General features: G+C 40.0%; 1 protein-coding gene across 4 annotated transcripts in view; it reads right to left on the bottom strand.

Annotated features, from left to right (window-relative positions):
* YIPF6 (Yip1 domain family member 6) overlaps positions 1 to 17,479 on the bottom strand; it is a 69,235-nt gene that overhangs the window by 34,469 nt on the left and 17,287 nt on the right. For 2 of the 4 annotated variants that reach the window (XM_058536060.1, XM_058536063.1), the window contains exons 5-7: positions 16,903 to 17,028; positions 16,107 to 16,264; positions 12,009 to 14,330 (exon numbers count right to left, since the gene is read on the bottom strand). In XM_058536060.1, the coding sequence (XP_058392043.1) occupies positions 14,215 to 14,330; positions 16,107 to 16,264; positions 16,903 to 17,028 (400 nt within the window). In that variant the 3' untranslated portion in view covers positions 12,009 to 14,214. Of the gene's footprint in view, positions 1 to 10,855; positions 11,572 to 12,008; positions 14,331 to 16,106; positions 16,265 to 16,902; positions 17,029 to 17,479 lie in introns of those variants that run through there. The other 2 variants (XM_058536061.1, XM_058536062.1) reach the window with 2 other exon arrangements.

Below are 17,479 nucleotides of genomic sequence, written 5' to 3'. Positions count from 1 at the left end.
TCTAATTTTATTTATTTGAGCCTTCCCTCTTTTTGTCTTGGTGAGTCTGGCTAAGGGTTTGTCAATTTTTTTTATCTTCTCAAAGATCCACATCTTTGTTTCATTGATCCTTTCTACTGTTTTTTTTTTATTTCAATTTCATTTATTTCTGCTCTGATTTTTATTGTTTCCCTCCTTCTTCTGACTTTAGGCTTTGTTTTTTCTTCTTTTTCTAATTCTGTTAGGCATAGTTTGAGGTTGCTTATTTGGTTTTTTTCTTGTTTGTTAAGGTTGACCTGTATTGCTATGAGTTTCCCTCTTAGGACCGCTTTTGCTGCATCCCATATGAGTTGGTACAGTGTATTTTCATTTTCATTTGTCTCCAAATATGATTCTATCTCTCCTTTAATTTCATCAATGATCCACTGGTTGTTTAGTAGCATGTTTTTGAGTCTCCACATCTTTTGTCACTTTTCCAGTTTTTTTCTTGTAGTTGATTTCTAGCTTCATGGCATTATGGTCGGAAAAGACACTTGTTATGATTTCAATCTTCTTAAATTTATAGAAGCATGCCTTGTTTCCCAACATGTGGCCTATTCTTGGGAATGTTCCATGTGCACTTGAGAAGAATGTGTAATTTGCTGTGTTTGGATGGAGTGCTCTCAATATATCTATTAACTCCATTTCATCAAGTTTTTCATTTTAGTCCATTATTTACTAATTGACTTTCTGTCTGGATGATCTATCCATTGATGAACGTGAGGTGTTAGGATCCCATACTATTATTATGTTGTTGATAATTTCTCCTTTTAGGTTTGTTAGTAGTTGCTTTATGTACCTTGGTGCTCCAGTATTGGGTGCATATATATTTAAAAGTGATATGTCTTCTTGGTGGTGTGTCCTTTTTATCATTATATATTGCCCCTTTTTGTCTCTCATTACCTGTTTTATCTTGAAGTCAACTTTGTCTAATATAAGTATGGAAACACCTGCTTTCTTTTGTTTGCCATTAGCTTGGAGTATTGTCTTCCATCCTTTCACTTTGAGCCTATGTTTGTCTTTAGAGCTGAGATGTGTTTCCTGGAGGCAGCAGATTGTTAGGTCTTGTTTTTTAATCCACACCACCAGTCTGTGTCTTTTGATTTGAGAGTTCAGTCCATTTACATTTAGGGTAATTATTGATATTTGGGGGCTTGTTGTTGTTACTTTATCGCTCTTTTTCCAGTTCTTTTGCATTTCTTTTGTTTCTCATCCTGTGTGTTTTGGACTACAAATTTAGTTTGGTAGTTCTGTATGGGAGTTTTCTCTTTCTTTATCGTGTGTGATTCTGTTCTGATTATTTGGTTAGCGGTTACCATGAAGTTTGTATAAAAAATCTCATGGATGTGATAGTCCATTTTTTGATGGACTCTTATTCCCTCAGACTAAGTCGATTCGATCCCTTTCCTCTTCCCCTTCTAAGTTATTGTTGTCACATCTTATTCCATCTTGTGTTGTGAGTTCACGTTTAACATGATGAAGTTATATTTATGCTTGTTGCTTACCTTCCCTTGATCTTTGGTTTAATAATTAAGTGTTTGCTAATCTATTTTGATAGATTACTGCAATTTTTCTACTTTTGTCGACATATTTTCCTCCTTGTTCAAAACTTTGTATCCCCTTTCTCTTGTTGTCCTCAGGGATGATGGCCTTCTTGAGCACTACTTGTAGTGGGGGTCTTGTGGCAATGAACTCCCTTAGCTTTTGTTTATCTGGGATTGTTATTATTTCTCCATCATATCTGAAGGATATTTTTGCTGGATAGAGTATTCTTGGCTGAAAGTTTTTGTCCTTCAGAATTTTGAATATATCATTCCACTCTCTCCTAGCCTGTAAAGTTTCTGTCGAGAAATCAGCTGAGAGCCTGATAGGAATTCCTTTGTATGTTATTATTTTTTTGTCTAGCTGTCCTTAATTTTTTTTTTTTTTTTGGTTGTTGACTTTTGCCAGCTTTACTACTATATGCCTTGGAGAGGGTCCTTTCATGTTGATATATTTAGGAGATCTATTGATTTCATTCACTGGTATTTCCAGCTCCTTCCCCAGGTTTGGGAAGTTCTCAGATATCATTTCTTTGAACAAGTTCTCTGCTCCTTTTTCCCTCTCTTTTCCCTCTGGAATACCTATAATCCTTATATTGGATTTCCTAATTGAGTCGGATATTTCTCAGAGAGTTTCTTCATTTCTTTTTAGTCTTAGTTCTCTTTCCTCCTCCATCTGGAGCATTTCTGCATTGCTGTCTTCAATATTGTTAATTCTTTGCCCCATATTGTCAGCCCTGATGCTTACAGCTTCCAGATTTGCCTTTATCTTCCCTATTGTGTTTTTCATCTCTAAAATTTCTGATTGGTTTTTCTTTATAGTTTCAGTCTCTTTTGTGAAGAAATTCCTGATTTCATTGAATTGTCTATCTGTGTTTTCTTGTATTTTATTGAGTTTTTTTATGATGGCTATTTTGAATTCTCTGTCATTAAGGTTATACATTTCTGTGCTTTCAGGGTTGATTTCTGGGTGCTTGTCATTTTCCTTTTGGTCTGGAGATTTAATATATTTTTGCATGGTGCCTGTCAGTGTTGGCTTATTTTCCCTCATAGTGAAAATTTCTGGTCACAATTTCCTCTTGCCGCCGCTGGGTGGGGGTCAAGGTCTGTGTGTTCTGTGCCTGCCTCAATCCGTGGGTGATCTGGTCGGCCCCCAGCTGAGCTGAGGCATGGAGGATCTGAAGCATGGCTGATCTGAAGCATGGCTGAGCAGAGGCTGCTTGTGCTGGAGTGTGGGAACAGCTGGAGCTGAAGCATGGGAACAGCTGGGACTGGAATGCAGCTAGGCTGAAGCAGGGGGTTCTTGGGTGCAGGTGGGTTGAAGCAGCTGCAGCTGAAGTGGAGCTGGGCTGAAGAAGCAGGAGCTGGAGTTGGAGCACTGCTGGGCCAAAGAAGGTGGAACTGGAGTGCTGCTGGGCTGAAGTTGCTGGTGCCAAGTCAGCTGGAGCCTGAGTGCAGCCAAGCTAAAGCAGCTGGAACCGGGGGGCGTTCGAGCCAAGGGAGCTGCAGCCATGGTGCAGTCGAGCTGGAGCAGCTGGGGCCGTGGTGCAGTCAAGCCAGAGAATCTGGGGCTGTGGTATGGTCAGGCCTGAGTTGCTGGTGCCAAGGCTCCAAGGAGTTGCTGCCTCTGGTGCGGGGGCACAGGCACAGCCCGTCGCTGGTGGGGCCAGGGCAGTGAGGGGTCACTGCCACCGGTGCCCGGGCACCGGGGGGTTGCTGCTTCTAGGGCCTGGGCATGGGAGCACTGCCACCACTGGTGGGGCCCAGGTGCTTGGGGATCACTGCCACTGGTGCCTAGGCGCCAGGGGGCCACTGCCTCTGGTGTCAGGGTGCTGGGAGGTCACTGTGGCTGGTGCTCAGGTGCCTGGGGGCTGCTGCCTCTGGGGCCAGGACTCGGACAGGCTGCTGCCGCTGCTGGTGCCCAGGTGCGTGGGGGCTGCTGCCTCTGGGGGCAGGGTGTGGGCACACTGCTGCTGCTGGTGGGGCCTGTGCACTGGGGGGTCACTGCCTCTGGGGCCTGGGCACCTTGGGGCCACCACCTCTGGGGGCAGGGCACGGGCACTCCACCGCTGCTGGTGGGGCCAGGGCACTGGGAGGTCACTGCTGCTGAGGCCTGGGTGCCTGGGGACGCCTGGCTAATTTTTAAAGGAAAAGGGGGGTATGGAGGGCATTGCAAAGGAGAGAGCTTGAGCAAGGGCATGGTAGTGAGAAATAGTGTGCTTGGGAACAAGTAATTCATTGTTGCTAGAGCACAGAATTCAAGGCCCCGTAGTCGTGTGAGATGAGGTGAGAGAGGAAAGCTTGAGTCAGGTCACAGAAGGCCTTGTATTCCATGTTATAGAGAGCTTCAGCCCTGTCCTAGAGGAGATGGGGAAGCAGTGGAGAGATTTAAACTGAGGAGAGATGTGGTCAAATCTATACTTAAAGTAGGTTACTCTGGCAACAGTGTGACAAATAGATTTGAACAGGGCAATATGGAAGCAGGAGATTACTTAGGTGATTTGCTGCTTAAGTCCAACCAAGAGAAGATGAGGATCTGAAGCAAACTGTGGCAGTGAGGATAGAGAAGAAGAGATGGAGTTGAGATATGCTTAGTGAGTAAAATTAGCAGGAGTGGTGACAGAATAAATATACGGAAGTGAGGGGGGAGTTTAGGGCAATTCTTAGATTTCTAACTTGGGTAACTGGGTATAATGGTGATGCTGTTTTCTAAAATAAGGAACATAGGGGGAGGAGCAGGCTTTGGGTGACCTGTCAAGTCCAGTTGAGACATGACAAGTTTGAAGAGCATATGGGACTTTCAAGTGACTGTCTAGCAGGCAATTATTTCTATATCATGCTAGAAATAATATGCCAAAGTTCTAGACAGGAGATTTCAGAGTTATCAGAATTCCTCAAACTAATTTATTGTCCCATCCATCTAGGAAGAGTGGAGCTTGCTGCCTTCAGGCACAGCTGGATTCAGGGCTCAAACCTCCTGAAGTTTCCCTCAGCTGTTAGCTTCTCTTTCTGCGAGAGACTTATTCTCTTCTGCTGTCTTCCTCCAGGTGGTGGAAAAGTTGGCCACTGACCACCCCAGGTCTGCATCTTTACAACTCATGATCCAAAAGGAAGACAGTCTTCCTCACTAGCTCTAGCAGCAAAGGCCTAGTAAGGCCTCAGATCGGCCCAACTTGGCTCAGGTACTCATCCCTTAATCAATTGCTGTGTTCAAAAAAAGAAGATAACGTGATTGGTTGAGTCTAGGCCACATGTCTACTCCTGTGGTAGGGAGGGTGTAGAGCACCATGAATGACATTTTCAACAGGACCATATGGAGTAAGGGAGAAATTCTCCGAAGGAACCAGAAAAAGGATGAAAATGCATGCTGGACAGGCAAAAACAATAGTTTGAATAGCCTACTGTGGTAGTTGAAATTATGAGAGTGGATTTCACTATCTAGGGAGGGTTTGTAGATTGAGAAGAGCAGCAGAGAGAACACCCACTTTTGAGGGGCAGGTGGAGGATGCCAATAAGAAAAAATAGACTATTATGAGAACCAGGAGAGTTTGATGTCATGGATGACAAGAAAGGAAAATGTTTCCTGGAGGAATGGGAATGATCAACAGTGTCAGTGCAGTCGAGTAAGATAAGGACTTAAAATTAGGAGTAAGAACAGTGTCACGGAAGTGGGCATAGAAGCCAGACTGCAGTTGGTTGAGGAGTGAATGTGAGTGTAGACAAGTTTTTTTGAGAAGTTTGGATGAGAACAGGGTAGCATTTGGATGATAGCTAGAGAGTAACACATTCCCACTCTTGGTTCTGAAGCTATAGCTACTATCCTGGATCAGATTTCTTAATGGAGTCTAGGTGCTTGCCAAGACTAGATTAGCTGAGCTCTTGATCGTGATTTTCAGTCCCTCTTCCACTCCTGCCTACTGCAACCACTCAACATATTACCCATGCCTGTGGCTACCATTGCTGCCCATTAACTTCCTATTATTTCCTTGGCCCAATTTCTCCTTCATTCTCAGCATGCCATGTGATTGGTACTATAAAAACTGTATTCCATTGGGAGCTAGTACTGATAGCAAGGGCCAGTGTCAGCTATTTTTGAATCCTCAATATCTAGCATAATGTAATGATCAACCAGCTTTTTGAATGTGTGAACATTTAATCATCCATGCATCTAACCACTCATTCCCCCCTTCTACCTCACAAGAGGTTTCTCTACTTTCTCTAAAGCTAAATCTACCAACTATATTCTGAATCACAGTCCTTTCCACCTCCTTTGGGGAGTTTTGCTCCCTCAATAAACTGCTTTCCTTGGAGCCTATCACTCTTTCTCATGAGCTCCTTCTTTTTTCACTGTTAAATATGGACATATCCACTGACAAAAAAACTGTTGGTTTTTTTGTTTTGTTTTGCTTTTTGCATTAGGTTTTAGCTAAACTACTTTCTCATGTTATAGAAAGACCAGTGGACTGGAAAAGAAGAAAACTAGGTTTTATTCTGGCTGCTTCAAATAACATTGAGTAAGTAGCTTTTCCTCTCTGGGCCTCAGCTTTTCATTGGTAAAATGAGCAAACTGAGTCAATTATCTCTAAAATTCCTTTCATCTCTAATGTTCTGTGCCTGATATGACTCTACAAATAAGGAACCAATACTCAGTGCCTCCATCTCCTACCTTTGGAAACTTCTTCAAAAATGAAAAAACAAAAAAAAGGTCTTTGTATCCAGTTATCTATTGCCACTATAATGCTGCATATCAAACCACTCAAAATTCAGTAAGTTAAAATAATAAGCGTTTATTTAGTTCTTGAGTCTGTGGGTTAGCAGCTTAGGTTGGGTACAGCTGAGCAGTTCTTCTAGTCTCAGAGGGCTCACTCATTTGTCTGGCAGTCAGTTGGCAGTAGGCTAATCTAGGACGGCTATGGCTGGGATGACTGGGCTCTGTGCAATATGTCCAGTAGGCTAACTCAGGCATGTTCTTACAGAGATGGCAGAGAAACAAGAGAGACAAATGGAAACACACAAAGCCTAAAGTTTCAGAGTCAGAACTGGCACACCATTACTTTTGCCAAATTTTATTATGCAAAGCAAGCCATAGGTCCACCTAGAAACAAGGGGTGGGGGAACAGGTTCTGCCTTTTACTAAGAGGAACTCCAAAGTCACATGGCAAAGGGCAGGGCTTCAGAGAGGGGTAAAATATTGGGACCACTAATGCAATCAGTGTAATTGATTGCAGCCTTCTAGCCAAATACATTTTTCTCAATTCGTATTTCTCATCATGCCCCCACACTCAGCATGCAATACTTATTTACCACCCACTTTTCTTTTAACTAACTCAACACATTTCCCGAACACCTACTTTATGCAAGGCACTTGTCCCCAGGCTTTCAGAGTATAAAACTTTCTGTAAGGGTAGCACAGCATAGCAGGAAGTACATAGGCTTTGGAGTTAAGACAGAGCTATGTTCACATTTCAGCTGCCACTTACTGAATCCAAACTGCTTCCTCTTCTGTAAAAATTAGGGTAACTACAGTAGTCCCCCCTTATCTGTGAGGGATACATTCCAAGACCCCCAGTGTATGCCTGAAACCATGGATAGTACCAAACCCTATATATACTATGTTTTTTCCTATGCATACATACCTATGATAAAGTTTAATTTATAAATTAGGCACAGTAAGAGATTAACAACAACTAATAATAAAATAGAACAATTGTAACAATATACTATAATAAAAGTTACTGTAGATCTTAGCAACCTCAGCATATGATTTTTTTCTTTCTTTATTAAGTCGAGAACTTTCACCTTTTCATTTAAAGGAAGCACTTGACAGCTTCTTTTTGGCATATCTGAATTGCCAGCATCACTACTCTTGCACTTTGGGGCTATTATTAAGTAAAATATGGGTTACTTAAACACAAGCACTGTGATACTCCACAGTAGGTCTGATAACCAAGAGGGCTACTAAATGACTAGTGGGTGGGTAGCATATACAGCTTGGATATGCTGGACAAACGGATGATTCACACCCCAGGCAGGACAGGCTACACAGCATGAGATTTCATCATTTACTCAGAACAGTGCACAATTTAAAACTCATGAATTTTTTTATTTCTGGAATTTTCCATTTAATATTTTCAGACCACAGTTGGCTGCATGTAACTGAAATCGCAGATAAAGGGGGCTAGTACCTCATAGTGTTAGTATAAGATTAAGGTAGCATGTGGAAATCCATGACATGTTTTAGCTTCATTCCTTCCTTCTCATCCTTCTGGTTCCTTTTCAAAGTCCTATCACCTACCAACTACAGTTGTCATCAAGACTGTCTGAAACAACGCATTCTCTCAACATGCATCACATTTGTAAGCTCAAATTTACATTTTTTTTTTATAATTTTTATTTCTTTTCCCCCAAAGTCCCAGTAGATAGTTGTATGTCATAGTTGCACATTCTTCTAGTTGCTGTATGTGGGACGTGGCCTCAGCATGGCTGGAGAAGCAGTGCGTCAGTGCGCGCCCAGAATCCGAACCCGGGCCGCCAGCATCGGAGCACACGCACTTAACCGCTAAGCCATGGGGCCAGCCCTCAAATTTACATTTTTAGCTATGACTTTACTACTTTCCAGACTCACTGTCTGTAGGATATGACCATGTTGATAGCCAAACTCAGCACCTCCACAACTGTTCTCAGAAACACACCATTCTTCCAGGCCTACAGGTTAGAAATATATTGGCACTCCTTTCTTCCCTCTACCCCCCTCCCAATCCAATTTCTCAACATGCCCTCATTTATTCCTTTGCTGTCACTTGATATTCCTCTGCTCCAGAACTTTTGAAGACGCCCTATTTCCTACCACAGTAGGACCTTAATTCACCATTTCCTAGTTTTCAATACCTACCCTCAATAATTTGGTCTCATCTTATCCAACTAACTTTATTTTCCCAATTCAGTTGAATTCACTTTAATATTGAGTTACCATTAGAAAAGGATCGTACTAACACGAAGAACAACTTTCCAATTGTGTTCTTGAGCCTGGCTTTGTAACCCAAGGCATATTACTTCACCTCTCTGAGCCTATTTCCTTAGCTATAAAATAAGCTTAGAGGCTTTACCACCTGGCAGAGTGAAATAAAATATATAAAGGTAGCTAGAAAAATAAGTATCACAAAGCATTGTGACTATGTACAGGACAATGTGCCACACTCTCACATATGCACACGGATGGCTTTACTGACTTGCTTGTTCCCTCTAACCTTTGCTCATAAGTATTCTCTCCCATCTAGAATGCTCTTCCTCCTCCCCTCTTGGATGATATAAATTCTCCCAATACTTCAAAGATTTTCTCCTGTTCTTATTGATTTCTCTGGTATCTTATGTGGTACCAAAAATAAGAACCATGACATATTTCAACTATTATGTGCATAGGGGGCTGGGGAATTTGGTTTCTCCAAATAGACTGTAAACTGAGAGCAGGGACAGGCAGTCTCCAGCAGAAGGCTGAAAACCCAGTTTCTCATCACGCTCTAAGCTGCCTGATTGACCTGATTTAGTTTCATGTAAGTGGGTAGGTATGATTTTAGTTTGGCAAGGAACTGATATAGAAAAGAGACTATGGAGTCATAAAACCTGAGTTTGAATCCTGGTTGCACCACTATGTGACTTTGGGCAATTTACTTAACCTCCCTGAGTTCCCAGGTTCCTCAACTTTGAGATTAGGATAATACCACCAACCTCAAAAGGCTGCTGTGATTAGAGGAGATACTGTTTATAAAGCAGCTAATATAGTGACTGGTATATGTTATTTACTCAGTAAATGTGACTTCCCTTTCTAACTTGCCACCTGTGCAATTCTACACAGAATTCAATATTGTCTGATGACAAAATATTATATCTGAAAACAGTATGCAGCAAATATTTCCATGCCTTTCAGCTCAAGAATAGGCACACACAAATTCTCCTTTTCCAGTGTTTTTTATTTGCACATTTAATATTCACAAATCATTTGACAGATTTATTCTTTTCACAGGTTCATTATTTATAGGAAAGATCAGAATTAAAATGAACTATCGAAGAGGACCAAGAATGGCACAGAGCACAAAGGCTCTGAAAAAGACAAGAGAGTGAACAAGAGCAGCGTGTGGCCACTTCCTACCAAGGAACACTGACTTCATTAAGGCAAAGCCTTTACTCTGTTTTTTCTCCCCCCCACTTAGTTTAACCCAAATAAAAAGGTATTCTATTCTCACACTACTGCTCTCTGAGGTCTTAGGAATGTAGTTGGTACTATAAGCGACCAGATACATCCCTTGAATATAAACACCTAAATAGACAAGTTAGATTTTGATGCATTAACCATCCCTCCGGGAGAATTAAAACGAAAGAGGCAGAAGTTGTTTGATTCTTAAGACTGAGAAAAAGTGAGAGGGGTATACGTGTGTGGTGGTGGGGAGAGGGGAGGGGGGAGAAAAGAGGCTCAAGAAGGGATGAGGGCAGCAAACCTAACCCTTCCCAATGTACAACTGCTCTTGTGTTTTTCTCAGATGCTAATAATATTGTTCTATTACTCAGAAGAAAAGAACAAGAGTTATCTACCTCCAGTCAGTTGTAGGATGTAACGGTTAATAACAGGGAACATGCCCTGGGTATAGGGTGTATTCATTTCATATACATAACAATGCAATTCAAAACTTCAAAACTGTGTCCTACTATGCTCTCATCTAATGTGTTTTCCTTTTTTAAATCAATTTACTGTGTGACCTTGGGCAATTTGCTTAACCTTTCTGTGCCTCTATTGTCTACCTGTAAAATAAGAACTGTAGCACTTTAGGTTGAGGATTAGAGGAGATGCATGAAAAGCATTTAAGAATAGTGCCTGGCCAAATCAACAGAAACAGAAAGCAGACTGGTGATTGCCAGGGGCTGGGGAGAACAGGGAAAAAAGAAAGTGATTGCTAATGGCTATGGGGTTTCTTTGTGGAGTGATGAAAATATTCTAAAATGAGATAGTGGTGATAGTTGCACAACTATGTGAATATACTGGAAAAAAATCACTGAATTGTACATCACTTTAAAAGGGTGAATTTTATGGTAAAGTGTATCTCAATAAAGCTGTTATAAAAAATTTTTTAAAAAATAGAATAGTTCCTGGCACACAGTAAGTGCCCAATAAATGTTAGCTATTATTAGTAGTAATGTTATTGTCATTATTATTATTTGACCATCCTATGGCCTAAGTAAATTCCTAGAAATTCTTTATTTTTAATAAAAGCCCACAGAATCTATAAAAGTATTTCTAATTTACATACAGGGATTAACATTCACACATTTATTTCTATCCAAATTGTCTCAGAAATTAACAGTCTAGTTAAGAATCACAATTTTAGTATTTCACTCTGGAATAAAACAGCTGCATGCAATGGACATCTGATCATATCATGATAGGCTTTAGATAAATTCCAACGACTTGATGTTACTCAAGAATTTGAAATGACAGGAGATTTTTATTTTCATCTCCAGGAATAAACAGGAAGTCCAAATACAGGAAGTAGTTACATATATAAAGTACACAATTAAATCTTCAAATACAGGCTTGCTAGCCTTCTAACCACATTTTGGAGGATACTTTATAAAAAGACAAATACAGTAGACAGTAAAATGCTTACCAGTCTGATGCCCTGTGACCCCACCTTGCCCAACAACAGAAAAACCCCACCACAATGAAAAGATCTAATTCAACCTATGTAATAAGACTCTTAAGAGGCAAAAGACTTGATGATTAATGATTAACTTTTAAGATTACACTGCACATTCAAATATGTTCACATCAATTGAGTTTTTATAATCTGGACAGTGATTAATTCCAGTCTTCACCTTTCCTATTGCTAACGAATATGACAACGAAGTCTCAATCTCAGAAGTAGGAGCAGCAAGTGATAAGCTATGATGGCAGTGATTTACCACATTCGGGAATGATGCTCACACGCTTGAATTTTATCTGAAGCATGAAACTTCCCAATTCCTGCAACAGGGTTTCCTTTGTTAGAGGCCCCCCCCCTTCTAGTCCTCTTTTCTATAATTAGCCATGTGCCTTTGCAGCAAATCAGGGAAAGCTATGTTGAGGGTTACAACTTTCAGATACTCAGGTCTTCTGTCACAGAAAGCAATGTACTTTTTTGCATATATTAAGAAAATATTTATTTATACCTTCAAACTGACCACTCATTTTCAGAAAGATAATTAAATCTCCATTTTACCCACCTTCATTTAAATCAAATAAAACCATTCTCTAAGTCACCCAAGAGCAACAGATTAATACACAGAACAAGCTGCCTTAACACCCAATATGTATAACCCGCTCCCATACACACACACACACCCTCCATCCCCACCCCAAAGTTGTGGCCTTAGGAATTTCTGACCAAATATTTAGCCTGAGTAAAATTCGGTAAATGAGTAAAATTCGGTAAAGACTTAATTCCCTTTTGAGAAGCATAATTATTTCTTTAATTTTAAATTATAATCATTGGGACAGATTATGAAACAACTTTGGAACAGAGATATTTCTAGTGGGAAGTTAGAAAATTTCAGACAATGGAAATGGATGATAATTTAGGACCAATTTCAAAATTAGAACCAGTTTCAAAATATTTTCTTTACCAATTCAAGACTGAAACATTGGCTTTGACTTCATAGGGTTTATTTTAAAATCTTAAAGGGAAATTGAAATAAATACAAAAATATAACCAAAAACTTTGGACAAGGTTGGGACAGAGAGGACCAACTTTGTAATGATTTGTAATCGAGCATCATTCCAAGAACCAATTGGTCCTAGTATTGTTCACTTAGTTAATCTGGATATGAAGAAAATATGTTTTTAAAATTATATATCTATGTGTAGGTAGTCTTTAAATACAGAAATGAATAAATATTTAAATTTTATGATAAAGAAAAAATGTGGAATAAGAAATTCCTATCTTGGGCCAGCCCAGTGGCGTAGCAGTTAGGTTCACGCGCTCCGCTTCGGCAGCCCGGGGTTCTCAGGTTCGGATCCCGGGCACGGACTGACGCACTGCTTGTCAAGCCATGCTGTGGCAGCGTCCCATATAAAGCAGAGGAAGATGGGCACAGATGTTAGCCCACGGCCAATCTTCCTCAGCAAAAAGAGGAGGATTGGCAATGGATGTTAGCTCAGGGCTAATCTTCCTCACACACACACAAAAAAGAAATTCCTATCTTTATAGGTAACTGTATATTTACAATGAATGTTTTCTGCCTGACTCCTAATCTTTGTCTATTAAGAGTTCTTCCAATGTGTAATTTATAGAAGGCAGCAGCTCATATTACCTTAAAGGAGCCCTGTTTAGCTCAGAATCAGCCTGTCTCAGATACTCTGCTCCCTGAAAAGTCTTCACACTTGTGTGCATAAATAGGTGAGAATACAAGTAGGTTGCACATGTGCAAAAAAAGTACTTGTCTAAAGGAAAGCTAATTAGCTTTACAAATAAAGTCTAAAATCAAGAAAATAAATTGCTATTCCCCAACCCAAAAACACATCTCATGGAAAAAACCGCTAAGCCCACTATGAAAAGGCAGCAGCTGTAAACCCAACTTATCTTACGTCATGTGTCTAGTTCTGTGAATCAGCCATCAGAACATTAAATCCCTCCATGTTCACATGAAGGCTAAATGCAGGCTTCTGATTTAGCTTTACTCTCTAATTAAAAGCCAGGCTACAACACAGAATAACAAAGAATTCCTTATAGCTATGCTGTATCTAAATTGCCTCGTTCTACCCTTAAGAGAAGGTGCCCACATGATAATATGAATTAGGGACCTACCGATCTAAATTTCTGAGGTCTTCTACTTGGATAAGTTCAAGCGTTGGCCCACTGAGAGCTTCAGTCAAAGGAAAACGACATATTGACTACTAACACCTTAGCCTGCATATTCAGAGCTGGAGAGTAAGATTAAAAACTAAAGTGTCACTGAGGTGCTGTTAGGCATGGCAGAAAGGTGACTACACAGAAAGACTCAAGAAGCTGATTCTTTAGATGTCCTTTGCTTCTTTTTAAAGCAACAAGTGCAGAACTTTCTCTGATCAAAATCTGAATATTGGTTAATGCATGTTTTCTCCTCTCACATCTATGAATCCCACTCCCAACCTCTGTCATTGCCTTTTTAAGCTGAAGAGAGTAATAAAAGAAAATGGATACAGATTATCCATTCTTATTCATAAGAGAGGCATATTCTAACAGTCATAAGGCAATGTGTTTAAGAGCTGCACCTGAACTGGTATTCTCAAAACTGAAAATATAGCTACCAACTCTATTCAACTTATAGGATGTATCCATGTGCTTTCGAGTCATTGGTTGTCACCCAAATGGACCATGGTGACTCCATCATGCCTTAAGAAGGCATTATACTGTGTGTACTATGCACATGTATCTTAAAGAAATAACATTAAGAGGAGAAGAACAACCTTTCAAACATCAGTTCCTTACATAAGTGGCAACGGTGCTTTATGGCTCCCTTTTAATCTCCTCAGATACCCAGTTACCAAATACTTCCAAAACTAGACAAAAGAGGGCCAGAGGCAAAGCTCCATTGCATTTTTCAGATGAGCCTTCAATTCACGGGTTTTTAATTTCCACTCTCTGATTTACTAAGGAGTGAAGGTGAGAATCATCCAACTGATAACAAAATAGAACAAGAAAACAGGATAAACGGCAAGGGCTTTGCGATTTGGAGGCTGGCTGTCAGCAAGAAAAGCTGTAGAGGCTAAACAAAACAGAACAGAACAAGAAGGAATATTTAATACAATAAGATTGTCACAACCACTAACATTTACTAAACTTAAATGTGCTTGGCATAGTTTGGAACACAGAATTATACTAAAAGTTCAGTTATATTTGTGATCTTCAGAGAAAAAGGCATTCTACAGCATAGTTTTCCAGACAGCTAAGGGCTGCTTGTTTCAAGTACTAAAGCTTTGCAAGTTTTCAACCATTTTAGATGGAAATCTTTCTAAAAGACGTTTCTTACTCTTTTCTGAGAAGTTATTGAACTGTGCTGAACAGGCTTACAAAGATCTTTGTGTAAGGTTATTTGATCCTATGGCAAATGGCCTCATACTGCTGTGCTTTGTGAGTAATTGTTCTTATTAAGTTATCAGCTCTTTTAGATGCCATTCCTCTTGTCCACCCAGGAAGTACCTACTCATCTTTTTACTCATCAGTGATCACCCTTCAGGGAAATCTTTCCTTAACAACCATCTGGTATCCTGCCACCACAGGCAGAACAGCCCACTTATCTCCTCTGTGTCCCCACTATAACCTGCAGAGATTTCCATCTCACCCCTGCAACATTTTATTGCCCTTAAGTGTTTACATGCCTGGCTGCTCCGCTAGATTGTGAACTCTGAGGATAGAGACCATGCTTAGCACAATGCCTGACACATAGTTCGCACTTAATAAATATTTGCTGAATTAAAGAAAGAATGCTTAAGGAGCCTCTCTCTCTTCTTCTAAGATTCTACTTTCTGAACTGCTATGGGCCTGGACACTGGATAACTAAGCTATTTAGAACTACATGTATGGTAAATTATTAGACTCTAAGTGAGGGAATGAGGGGCTTACTCATGGGAAAATCGTCCAAGCTTAATATATAATCTTTGGAATATCAATTCTGGCACTCTCAGACCTTATTTTTGGATTACGTTTTGGCTTTTAACATGTTCCAGAGCAAAGAGATGTTACTGCACTTAAAAATATTAGGCAGTCTGTCTATCCCATTAAATAAGAAGCTAGTGAACACTTCCAGTTCAAGGTGGAATTTTAAGAGAATTTTAGGAATGTAAAAACAATGAGCACATAGCATTCATTGCCAATGCTATAGGTTCTCCCTAATCTTTAGAATTTTCTACTGAAGCAGAACAGTGCTATATAATAATACTTAACAACCTGGGATACCTTAACTTACTGGGAGGTAGTAGAGTATGATCAGGTGAATGATCTGCTTGGGTTTGAAACTTGATTACCCTATTCACTAGTTATGTGTCCTAGGGCAATTTCTTCAACTTCTCTGTGTCTCTTCCTCATCTATAATAACAATAGTTTTTATTTATTAAAGTTGTTGTAAGGGTTAAATGAGATAATACACATAAAGCACTTATAACAGTGCTTGGCCTATAATAAGCAATCTGTACATGCTAGTTATTATTTCTATTATGATTAATTTGTCAGCAAAAGGCCCAAATCATTTCTCAAGTCACCTATGCCTCCTATATGCCAGGACTGAGCTAGGTCTAGTGTAATCTCCTTTCCCAACCCTATCCATTATTGAAGGATTAAATCTTAGAAGTCCAGATATCTAACTCAGATAAGATGGACATCATCCCTATCAATGCCTACTTAGAGCAGTGGGTTCTACAGATGACACTGGCAAGAATCACATCTCTCACATGTGACTTAGGAGTTACACTGCTCCTCATCTGGTCTTCATCTCTAACTCATGTTTTTGTGTGTTCTGTCATTGTAGAGATAAGTACATTCTTACCTACGATAGACCAGGCAAACATCACGATCACCACAAAAAGCCGGACCATGAAGTTTATTGGTCCTGGCTCGGCCAAAAGTACCAGCCGGCAAACCAGCATTGCCACTGTCAAGGGAAGTATACAGTAACCCAGCACACAGAGGCTCTGAAAAAAAGATCTAAAAAACAACACACATCCATAAAGAACATAAATATAGCTGATCTGTATCATGATACAGTTTATTACACAGATTTTTATGTATCACAGATTGTTACCTTCCTCCAGATACATAATACCTATACCCTAACACTTATTTTATGAGGATAGGCCTCTGTATTAAGCACATGTTGTAATTTTTCTCTCTCCATACTATTCCTCCTCTCCTCTTAAACCCCTTAAGAGTCAACCATCTAGGACACCAGAAGATACTCTAATTCCTAGAGACCTCCTTCTCCCACTGAACCTCTGAGACAGTGGTTCTTAATCTTTTCCAGTCTATAGAACTATTTGAGAATTTGTTGAAAGCTATAGACAATCTGTTCCCAAAAATGGACATAATCTTCTAATCCAAAAAATTCTGCCTATGATTTTAGGGGCTGGAGGGAGCATCTGAAGCTTATCAAAGGAGCCCAGATAATTTAAGATAATTTAATTCAACTAGGTTATCTCCGTTCAGTAGTTTTAAGAGAACTGTCTCTTTGGCCCTCATTTATCTTCAGTTTTCCTTTTAAAAAATATCTAACTAGCCAGACTTCCTTAAAAAGCTAAGATATGCTACCCAGCAAGAGAAAAATGATGCATTTTAATAATACTCACATGTTTCCTCCAAGAAGTTTTGAGTTGAGGGTGATGGTAACTGCACCAAACCAGACAATGACAAACACTTCTGCAAACTGGGGCCCTCCATCTTTTTCGCTATCTACAGAGCCTCTTTGAAGCATTCTGTGACAAGGAAACGACATGAGAATTGCCTAATCTTCTATTTAGAGCAACAAAGTTAAGGCATGGGTTCTCGAACTTGGAATCAAGAGCTACCCTATACCTCACCTGCAGATCTGTAATATGTAGGTTGTACGAAAGGAAAATGCCGGAAGTATTTGGCAAGCCTCCCTTACTTCAAATTCCCAATGCCTCAGGACTATATGGAGTGCTCCATTTGGCCTTGGTGGAATGTTTAAATGGATTACTGGAGACCTTTTTTGGTTAAGCAGAGGTTATAAATTGAAGGGCCAAATGAGGCTCACAGACATGAGGTTGTTGGTCCATACAATCCTTAGAATGGTTTTAAATTCAGGTTGACATTATTTTAAAATTGGGAGGTTTCACATAAAAATATGTATTTCTGGATTTTCTTGAAAAATCAGAAGAGTTTCTAATACTGGGCCTGCATTCC

This window comes from Diceros bicornis, chromosome X (genome assembly GCF_020826845.1).
Source record: "Diceros bicornis minor isolate mBicDic1 chromosome X, mDicBic1.mat.cur, whole genome shotgun sequence".
Classification (NCBI taxonomy): domain Eukaryota; kingdom Metazoa; phylum Chordata; class Mammalia; order Perissodactyla; family Rhinocerotidae; genus Diceros; species Diceros bicornis.
This window is presented reverse-complemented; position numbering and strand designations above follow the sequence as displayed.